This window comes from Ruditapes philippinarum, unplaced genomic scaffold, assembly GCF_026571515.1.
Source record: "Ruditapes philippinarum isolate M1 unplaced genomic scaffold, ASM2657151v2 ctg2717_1_1_1_1, whole genome shotgun sequence".
Classification (NCBI taxonomy): Eukaryota; Metazoa; Mollusca; class Bivalvia; order Venerida; family Veneridae; genus Ruditapes; species Ruditapes philippinarum.
The window spans coordinates 274,551-285,685 of NW_026851933.1; the positions used below are offsets into that span (position 1 = coordinate 274,551).

At 32.3% G+C, this 11,135-nt stretch overlaps 1 protein-coding gene across 1 annotated transcript; it reads left to right on the forward strand.

Moving 5' to 3' along the window:
• The first annotated feature begins 350 nt into the window (after window positions 1-350).
• Window positions 351-7,195, forward strand: LOC132743294 (uncharacterized). The gene is made up of 5 exons (XM_060731836.1): window positions 351-1,517; window positions 2,019-2,120; window positions 5,355-5,540; window positions 6,145-6,512; window positions 7,064-7,195. Exons 1-5 carry the CDS (start codon window positions 881-883, stop codon window positions 7,097-7,099), a joined length of 1,329 nt encoding a protein of 442 aa, XP_060587819.1. The 5' UTR covers window positions 351-880; the 3' UTR covers window positions 7,100-7,195.
• The last annotated feature ends 3,940 nt before the right edge of the window (window positions 7,196-11,135 follow it).

The window sequence follows — 11,135 nt, forward strand, 5'->3', positions numbered from 1 at the left end:
TACAACGAAGATCATTGTTCATGTAGATTTATATAATACGCATAGCCCTATTATCAAATAACCCATGAAAATAAACATGACACACGGACCCCTTTCAAATTTCCATACAATTGTGTTCAAAAAGAAAAGTAAAAGCATGAAAAGTGCTACTGAATTGGAGCATTTCAAACTTTAGTAAAAAATCGATTAGCATAAATCATACAAATCAAAAGGTCCTAATTAATACAAAGATTCGATTTCACCAATCAGTGATTTTGTCACATATTTAAAATTTGATATATCGCTTGCATATTTAATTTGTAATCTATATGCATTGAGTTTATGAAAGTATTCTTGTCCTGAACATGAATAAAGAGCCGTTTCAAAAAAGGCTTTCATATGAACAGTATATAGAATTACGGAAATGTTCTTTTTGGTGTGAATAAACGAAATCGATCGATTTAAAACTGTATTAATGTATGAAATACAAAATGTACATTGAAAAGAGGTCTGAATTCTGGTTTTATTTGAATACACTAGGTGCAGATATGGATGAAACGTCGATAAAAAGCTTTCAGTTATTTATATTGGATGTATTGATTTGGTAGTGTATATTAAAATTTATATTTCAAAATGTTTTCGTGTTTGAAAATGTCCTGTTGAGTCGTGATTCGTACGTGCATACGTGAAACAAATATTGTTCTATAACAAGAATTAATACAGGATTTATGCCAGACCCATTCTTCAACTGGATTTTGTATATTGTATCATTTTCAATGCGAATTTTTGAATACTGGATCTTTAGTAAAACAAATGAGAAAAAAATAACATGATGTGAATTTGAAAATCATCAACAAAAGGGCGATTGCTTTGAAAGCATCATCTGTTAAAGAAGATATCAATGATGACCGAGAGAAATTTTGCTGTTGCGCAACTTCCAGGAGAGACAGCCGGTCAAACTTTATCCATCTCCAGACTCCGAAATCACAGAAGTACAAATGACACCTCCCGCGCTCAGCTGGTCTCCAGTGACGTCAATAGGGAACCAAGAAGACCTTCTATGAGCTTGGAACCATCCAGGCACGAACATGGTCCCCGATCACGGAATACAAGACGGGGAAGTCTGCAAGTGCAAAGAAGACCCAGTCAAGTGACTGAGGAACGGATGGCTTCAAACGCGCTTGGAGAGAGTATACAACAAAGTGACGACTTTTCACGAACTGACATAAATCGCGATAGAAGAATTTCAAACGGCCATGTAGCTAGATACAATAATAATGTCAGAGATGCTCACGTGCCTAGAGACACTCACGTGACAAGGGACGCTCATGTGACAAGAGACACTCACGTGGCAAGAGATACTCACGTGACAAGAGATACTAGTGACAATAGTAGAAGATATTCTGAACACTCGCATTATCATCAACGTCCTGTAACAGAACCAATGACGTTACGGGATCTACCACCGGTTGACGTTGTACATAGGCGGAGGGATTTCCAAGGAGTTTCATCAGCAAGGACGCGCGGAAGTAGTACCTGTATGTTTATTACGTCACAAACCCATATTTAGAAAAATTCTAATATTCAAAGTCTGAATCACCTTTTTAAACTAGGACTGATTTCATAACTATTTGCAAAGAATATTGTAGGCGCAGTTAATATTGTATGAATATATATCTATGCTGCAATTTAAAAATTAGATCTAATTGATTTTTACTAATTGAAAGAAAGAAAATAAAAGCGCCATTGTCGGAAAGATACAAATGTAATTGCGCCATTGTCGGAAAAAGGGTTATTTCCCCAGTATTTTCTTTCAAGTGAACAGATTTATTTTTCATCATATTTAATAAGTTTGATGAAAATACACTGATTTTAAGTCATGCATTAAATCAATGGTGTATTTCCATCTTTATTTATTGATTGATTTAATTTAACGCATTTTCATTATAACAAAACATGATCATATTACAATGTTGTAAGCCATTGTCAAGCCGGTTTCCTTTTTATATTGTCTCTTTAAAGATAATATTATCTTTTAGATGATGATTTACAAGAAAAGGACGATCGTTATGTTGTCCCGGCACTACCTATGCCTGTAGCAATCATTTGTTGTGTTCTTAATTTCATTATACCCGGATTCGGTAAGATGTTTTCCCGCCATTTTAACAACACTTTACACGTTTTCCCCACAGACACTTGAGGTGTGGTGCTCAAAAAGCCTTTTAAATCCAAATAAAATGCATATTTGTCAATTCCAGTACATGTAATGATCATATATATCAAATAAACTTAATATAAGCCGTTTTGAGTAAAAATAATAATTCAACGTCTATAATAATATTATAGACGTTAAAAAAATGATTTTTTTTTCAAAACGGCTTATATTATTTTGATATATATGATCAATACATGTACTGGGATTGACAAATATGCATTTTAATTTGATTTTAAAGGCGTTTTGAGCTCCACACCCCAAGTGTCTATGGTTTTCCCGCCATTTTAACTCCAATTTACCCGTATTTTGCAAGTTGTTTTAAGAACATTTTAACCAACATTAATTCTTACTTTAAATAATCCGTATCAAATTAGCTGATTTCAGCCAATTTAACTTTATTTTTCATTTAATCTTATTTTGTAAGACCTCCTGACTCTACATCTATCAAACTTGCATTTGGTAAAGACCTATTCCCAGTGAAATTGTGGTAAAGATTGTTTGTAAGTAGTCATTAAGGCATTATTGCATTTAGCCATGAGAAATTAGACAAAATTACATCAATGAAGCCTATATATAATCCAGCGATCACCAGGATGATCCAGTTAGGGTTTTAGAAAATTTGGTAGAAAATTACCTTGCCATGTTACGCTCAAAATATCCAAATACTGAATACATTGTAGTTTTTAATTTTATTGTTTTAATGATTATCTTAATGTTAATCTACATTTAACCCAGTTGACTCTTGGGGCGTACCCAATTTTAACATCAGGGCAAGAATACCCTTTAAATGCTTTACTTCTGAAAGACTATAAAGTAAATACAGTGACACCCTGGCAGGTTCAATCTAAACCTTTAAGGTCATGATTCGTATGAACTTTGGATAATCCTAATGATTTTTTAGAGAATGCCATGAAGTTTTTCCCTTGTGATTTTGAGGGAATGCTACGAATTAATCCCTTGTGATTTTTAAGGGAATGCTACGAATTAATCTCTTGTGATTTTTGAGGAAATGCTATGAATTATTCCCTTGTGATTTTTGAAATTAGCTATGAATTATTCCCTTGTGATTTTGAGGGAATTCTATGAATTATTCCCTTGTATTTTTTTAGAGTAGCAATGAATTATTCCCTTGTAATTTTTGAGAGTAGCTATGAATTATTCCCTTGTAATTTTTGAGATTGCTATGAATAATTCCCGTGTATTTTTTGAGAGTTGCTATGCATTATTCCCGTGTATTTTTTAGAGTAGCTTTGAATTATTCCATTGTAATTTTTTACAGTATAGCTATGAGTTATTCCCTTGTAATTTTTGAGAGTAGCTATGAATTATTCCCTTGTGAATTTTGAGAGTAGCTTTGAATTATTCCCTTGTGATTTTTGAGGGAATGCTACGAATTAATCTCTTGTGATTTTTGAGGAAATGCTATGAATTATTCCCTTGTGATTTTTTAGATTAGCTATGAATTATTCCCTTGTGATTTTGAGGGAATTCTATGAATTATTCCCTTGTATTTTTTGAGAGTAGCAATGATTTATTCCCTTGTTATTTTTGAGAGTATCTATGAATTATTCCCTTGTAATTTTTGAGAGTTGCTATGAATAATTCCCGTGTATTTTTTGAGAGTTGCTATGAATTATTCCCGTGTATTTTTTAGAGTAGCTTTGAATTATTCCATTGTATTTTTTTACAGTATAGCTATGAGTTATTCCCTTGTAATTTTTGAGAGTAGCTATGAATCATTCCCTTGTGAATTTTGAGAGAGGCTATGAATTATTCCCTTGTGAATTTTGAGAGTAGCTTTGAATTATTCCCTTGTGATTTTTGAGGGAATGCATGTCATTATTCCCTTGCCTCGTGACATTTAAGAGAATGCTGAAAATTACTTTCTTGCCTTTTGATTTTTAAGAGAATCATTCCTTGTGATTTTTGAGAGAGAAGGGTATAATAAAACTAATTTTCAGTTACTGAAACGTGTTTATTCACTCGATCATTTTCATCACAATGATAAAAGTAAAGCATAATGCAAGAAATACCCCAAGAAAGTTGAATATGATTTTTCTAAAAATCGTCTTTTTCCACTGTGCATGCGAGCTATTATAAAAGCCGTCCAGAGACGTTCAGTCAGAATAATACATATCTAATAAATCACTGGTTTACATATCAAATATCCACTGTGCCATTTATTGGATATTTTGACAGCATTTTGGCTTACTTTTTTGATGAATAATCGGTATGAATAAATTTATTGAATGCTTACACATCACTACCATTTAAAGAGAGGAAAATGCTATTGAAAATTTCAATACCATGAATAAATGACACAAAATGAATTTGACAAAAGGAAATTTGTATTTATATTAATAACAGACTTGACTTGAAATTGAAAATTACATAAAAAAGGGAGTAATAAGTCGATAAATTTACTATTTTTATAATTACAAATGAAAAATTCGCATATAAAAAACTTCTCAAAATAATGCATTCAAACATTGGCAGTATGGAAAGTTTTTCAATTATCTTTTTTGTTTACTTTTTAGTTACTACTTGACTTTAATTGAAATAGAATGTATTGAATTTTGAATTCCTGAATGTATTTCATAAAATTGTGATAAACAAAAGTTAGGCGGATGCGCAGGCTGGTCTGATTCCATGCTGATCGCAAACCCGGCTCATTTGTACATGCATATAGCATCTAATGAGAAAATATAATACATAATTAAATACATATACAGTAAGATAAAACATAGAATTATATCAAGTCCGGTAAAATGAGACAAAAAGAATTTAAATCACATTCTTGCCTACCTAATTTTCCAAAGACAAGTGACACAAAGAAATTTTGTTTAGTTAATGTCCTTTTTTATTTTTCTTTTTGGAAATAATGGTTGCCAAAAATTGTCAAAAACATTAATTCTTAACAATTGTCTTTAAAAGTTTTTTAAACAAAAAAAAGGGGGGATCATATTTTCTCAGTATTTTTTTCCTAGTCAGTTCATCAGTGGAGAACGTTTTTCCAAAAAAAAAGTGGTAACAAACGACCCTGAAAATACAACTTTAACGTTATCCTTACTAGCTCGTACATGTATATGTTTATAAAATCATTTTGTACTAATAACTGTATTTTGTACATTTATATATTGTATATCATTTATTTCTACAGGTTCTATGGCCGCTTCGTTATGTATATTTTGCTGTGCAAAAACCGAGGACATGACTTGCGGGGAAAAGCTCGGCTCTTGCTGCACGGTGTTTGGTATTGGGGTTCTTCAGTTGCTTCTAGTCGCTTGCTTCCTCATTGGATGGATATGGAGCTGTATTTGGGGAATTACGTTTATTGGAATGTCAGGTTAACTTGATAAGTTTTAAGTTTGAACACCTCATACACTTGTATACATCATTGCAAATATATCCCTTGTACAACTGTAACATATGCTATGTTCCGTTAGGGCCATTGCAGCCATCGCGACAGACACATAACTCGAAACCACCATGATGAAAAGTCGAAAAATGGAAAATCGAAATAACGAAACCACGATAGTGAAGGGTCGAAAGTATGATGGTGAAAACACGAAATTTTATCGAGTTTTCACCATCATGGTTTCGTTATTTCCACTTTTCACCATCGTTGTTTAGTTAATTCGACTTTTCACCATCTCAATTTTGTGTTTTCGTGGTTTGAGTTATGTGTGTGTCGCGATTGCCGTAACGGGACAGGGTAGTCATAATATCCCCAGACTGTAAGAACATTGTTACTGTCGATTCAATCATAATGATATTATCTTTAAGGTTGTCAACTTAACAATTTTAGAAAGTATATTTGTAACAATTAGTTTATAAGTAAAGGTTTCAGCATTCTAGCAATTTTCGGAATGAATTGTTGAATCCAAGTGAATATTTGGGTGTAACAGAACATTTGATTAAATCAATTCTACTACTTATTTCTCTTGTAGCATCCTACTACCACGACGATGATTATATTGACGACTATTACACAGAAACTAACAATCCTGCTTACCGGGGTCGAGTGCGCGGGCGCACACCGCTCCCAACGCCCCAGGTGGTCGAAGATCAGCCATACCCGGGAATCCGCTATGAAGATATCCAACGGCAGCGCCAACGACGTCGGGAAGCTCAACGTCGGACAAGATCACGAATATCTCTCACGCCGTCTAATCTGATATACCCTATGAGGGCGCCGTCAAATATTGCGTATAATTCACCACCGCCGCCGTATCAGAGTAGCCGATCTCCACCACCGGCTTATCAAAATAACACAAGTGGAGGCTTAAATTATGAAAATAGTGGGAGACCAAGACAGGTAATCCAATACATATTTTCTGAATTGTTCACTTCATCATTTCTGAAAGTATAGTTGTTACAATCAGCTTTCAAGTAAATGATTCACGGGTCATATTTACAAATCGTAAGTATGTCTGTGTTAATTTTATTTTTACATCCGTCTCTTGTCTTTGATTTAATGGGACTCAGCTGTGATCCAAAAGCCTAAAAGACGTGATATTTAAATGTCTTACATATATTTACCGGGGGACAAGAGATTCAAAATAGGATACATAAATATTAATCGTTTATCAAATACTTTTGCTCTGTTCTTAGCCCGATGCGTTTAATGAGGACATTTTCACAAATAAAATAATTGTTTTTCAAAAAGCAGAGAAGGCGAATGATCTGAAAATGTGCACACACATTATTGGTCCAGGCCTACATCTAATAATAAATTAATTTTGAAAAAAATACCAGTCATGTTATACCAAAGAAAAAAAGAAACAAAACTCAGAGGAGTTAACCTTTATGTGATTATTAAATACAAAAATGTACACTATTATAACTTTACAACTTTGCATATTTCAGAATGATGAAGCAATAGAAGAAGAAGTGCATAGATGACAGTGCCCCATATCTTTCATTTACATACATGGCTGCATTATAGACATTTTTATAAAATGCCTAGGTTTTGATGTAATTTGTTACTTTGTTTTAAATAAATTCTTTTTGTAATTTGCACCTTTAACTGCGTTTATAAAACCAACCTTGCTATACAGTGCTAGGAGAACCCAATACTGGTCGAATCTGGATCATCTCGCCGATTATTCATGATCATCTCGGAGACAATACGAAAAACTGAAAGTAGTCTCACAACGTGACTTAAACAAAAATATAGGCCGTAATCTTTTTATAATGAGCAACAAATGTATCAAAATAAAGTATACTTTGGTAATAATAAAGACCTACCATTATAGACCAATTCACTTTAAAAAAAAATTGACAGATAGCAGGTTAACGATTAAAATCACTCCAGCTGCTCTGTAAACACGTTCGTTAAAAAATTTTGTTTCGTCTTGAAAAAAGTAAAATTACTAACAGAAGAAACAGTTCAATTCCAGTTAAAGCCTTATACATTTTTTTAACTTTCAAAATACTTCTTTTTGAAATGGCTCATTTTTGAAGGATTGGGTTTAAGTTGGTAAGCTGCCATCAGATTTGTTGTTTTTTTCTTGGTCAGACCGAGCATATTTTACTAGTACTTTCTGATCCTGGATCTTTATATATAATGACTGCAAATGAAGGTCCATTAACGAAAAAGAAGCTTCGCAAATGTTTGCATGATGTGCTAATAAATGTTTGCCTACAGATTTTGTTCAGTTAGGTGATATGACATTTCAGGTTTCAAAGCAATTGTTAGCGTTGAAATTAACAATATGTATGTACATAGATAAATCAATACCTGATACGTACTGTAGGTAAAATTAGCAAAACAATACGTAAAGAAAACACAACTTAAAAGTTGTAAGAAAATGTAATAATTAACTACGTCATAGGGTTCTTAAATCATTTTATCACATAGATAATTATCTTTAAACAAAACAGTCAATATTCATATTTTCCGTGAATAATTACAATTCAATTTCAATTCAATAATTTTTACGCAAAAAAAAAACAACATATAAATGTACATCACCAATATAACATATAAACAATGGCTGTACAAATACAAAGAATAAATTAAGCATGCAGCATGAAGTCATATTTATTAGCTATATCAAATTCTGTCGACAATAAAAAAAAACAATAAGATACTATAGCTGATTAATATATAAGAAATATGAAATAAGAAATTACTACGTTTATATAACATAATTCACTCTTGAAATTTTCCGCCCCAAAGGTAAGCTTTTTAACGTATTTTGCAAGTTTATTAATAATATTACTTTGTTGACATTTAAAAGAGATTTGAATTTTAACAAACTTGGCCAGTGTCTTAAAAATGACATATTCTAAAAGGAAATGAAATTCATGTTCAATACTTTTCATATTGCAATTGGTGCATATTCTTTGACATCTATTAATGTTTTCTTTCTTCAGTAGCTAAATTATGAGCAAAACAAGCAATTCTATAGCTATCATGTTTTACACATTTTTTTTTTCTAATTTAAAACTAGATTTAAATAAACAATAAGTAGTAATTCCCTGAGATTCTTTGAGCTCTGAATACCTTATTGTAGACATTGATCACAAAAAGTTCTTATTACTGTTTGGATTTGTATGTTAGTGATTTCGTTTATCCCATAAGTAAGAGTCTAGTAATTATTTGACACTTACAGGGACTCCACTGAGGTTTTTTGAAGTGAAGGGACCGAAAATATATTTTTGATATTTTTGTATAAGTACATGTATGTATGGACCAACAACTCATGTACAAATTTTCAGAACATTCGCTCACTCCGTTTCCCAGAAATAATCAATTTTATTGTGCAAAGTGGCCCAATAAATGAAAACCGTTTAAACGCCTTTCACTCTAATCGGCCAAAAATAGCATAAAAATCGGTTATTAATTTGATGCCGTGTATATGTATGTATCATCTATTGCTTGGTTTCAAATTTAAATACACCAGTTGATTTCAGAAAGAATTTAAAAATTTATTATTTTATAGGCTATTGGACCTCTGTGGAGTTCCTTTAAAGACCAATTGTTCACTAATATTCCATGATCATCACGCATATTAATTACTAAAGAATTCGAGGTTTTCATAATTCTGAAGCCATATTTTATCAGTCTGATTTTACGACCTATATTGTCAACTTGCAATACAAGGAGTCAGTTGACTAACTTTTAAGACATTTTTGTTTTTTAATTGTAAATGATTTTTTCTAAACCAGATGCCTGACGAAAACTCCAAAATTCACATCCATAATTCAAAATCGAAGAAATCATGGAATAAAATACCGGTAACTTTATTTTATCTTTAATGTCCAGTGAGACAGTTTAAAACAATGAAGTAAGCGAAAACATGACTTTAATAGCTAGTCTATACAATGACTATTTGCCTGATATTAACTTCTATTGGCAAGGCAAACAAAGTTACACCTAAATATAAAAATTAAGTAACATTTTAAAGTCTATGATTATCATAAAACATATCAATAGTTTCGTGTCTATTACCTTTCTTACATACCATCACTATACAGTTTTATCAATATTTACACTAATACTCCAATTGTAAGAATAAGAATGTAAATTATTTAGAAGTTTTTGAAACCCGTTTTGGAAATAAGATATTAACACTGTATCATCGGCAAAAAAGAAAGAAAAAAGAGATGTAATTGATCGACAGCGAACAAGTCAATAGAATAGTCATGTAAATCTTGATACATATTAAGAAAAAGAATAACATTATTGAATAGTCGGCGCTACCCCATTTCCGTTTTTTTTTTGGTATGGTTCACGATGTTTGTTTAAAAAAAAACACCTTTGTATTTATTTCAAAAAAAGGTTATGATTTGCATTTAAGAAAAACTTGTGACCAGGAATAATTGAATAAAACGTGTATACTAACAGTCAGACAATATACAACCCGTCAATTTTAGAAATTTACCCTTTCATTTTCGGAGAGTAAACTTTTTTTGCATTTTCCGTCTTCTATTGCTGTTTTGATGCTGTTTGTTCATGTATGTGAAGTGGGGCAAATTAAATTTGAAATTTGTCTAAGAATTGAACACAGTCTATGAAGCCTCCTTTGTTGTTTTTTTCCATATAATAGAAATAAAAAACAAACAAAGTGTTTTATAACTAACTATAAGGAGAGTTTTCTTACAGAAAAGAAAACACGCCTCCAAGGATGAGACAAAATATTTGCATAAGAAATATTATTGGTCAAATGTTTCAATGTGCTAATAAATCATTATCACAAATTTTGTGACTTCCATAAAAGAAGCAAACCTTTCGCAAACTCTCATTCACTTCCAAGCTAGAGCGAGCAAACAAGTCTTTTTCAGACCCCTAAAGGTCTTATTGTGAGCATGGAAACGTTTGCAAAAGAAACAAAGAAATGTTTTTCATCAATATTAAGCGATCTTGGTTTAGAAACGGACAGCTCAGTGAAGAAAAGAAGACAATTTTTCGAAAAGAAGTATGATCACCAGCAGAAGAAGAGTTCCGTTCAGGCTTTGAAAAAATGGAAACAAGAGAGGAAGCAATATTTGCTAAATGAATTCCGTATTAGTGAAATTAGCAGTATTGATGACTGCTCATCAATCCCATCTGATGAAAAGAACACAAAGCAATCAGACGGTTTGAACAATAGCATGACAGCGCAGATGCTTGGAGAAATGTATGAGTCTACACATAACTGGGATATTGCACGCAGTTCTCGAGGAAGAAATCAGCGATTTTCGACAAGCGATGCGTACACCAAACCGGTAGCGGTTGACAACTGTAGAATGAAATCTTCCGTAAGTTTCAACGACGCTGTGCATCTACAAAGAAATATCAATCATCGAGAAAATACGAAAAGTTGCGATCTTACAGCTTGTACCAGTGAGCAGAAATCCCAAGACAACTTGCAAAAACTAAACAGTCACTGGAAAATATTGAAAGAAAAAGTTCTATCAAATATCCCAAGACGTTATGAAAGTTTGGACAGCT

Bases quoted from the DNA above. Each gene is read 5' to 3' on its own strand.
- LOC132743294 (XM_060731836.1), top strand. From the start codon at position 881: ATGATGACCGAGAGAAATTTTGCTGTTGCGCAACTTCCAGGAGAGACA. The intron at 2,121-5,354 runs GTAAGATGTTTT...TTATTTCTACAG, and splicing joins TTTCATTATACCCGGATTCG to GTTCTATGGCCGCTTCGTTA. The intron at 6,513-7,063 runs GTAATCCAATAC...TGCATATTTCAG, and splicing joins ATAGTGGGAGACCAAGACAG to AATGATGAAGCAATAGAAGA.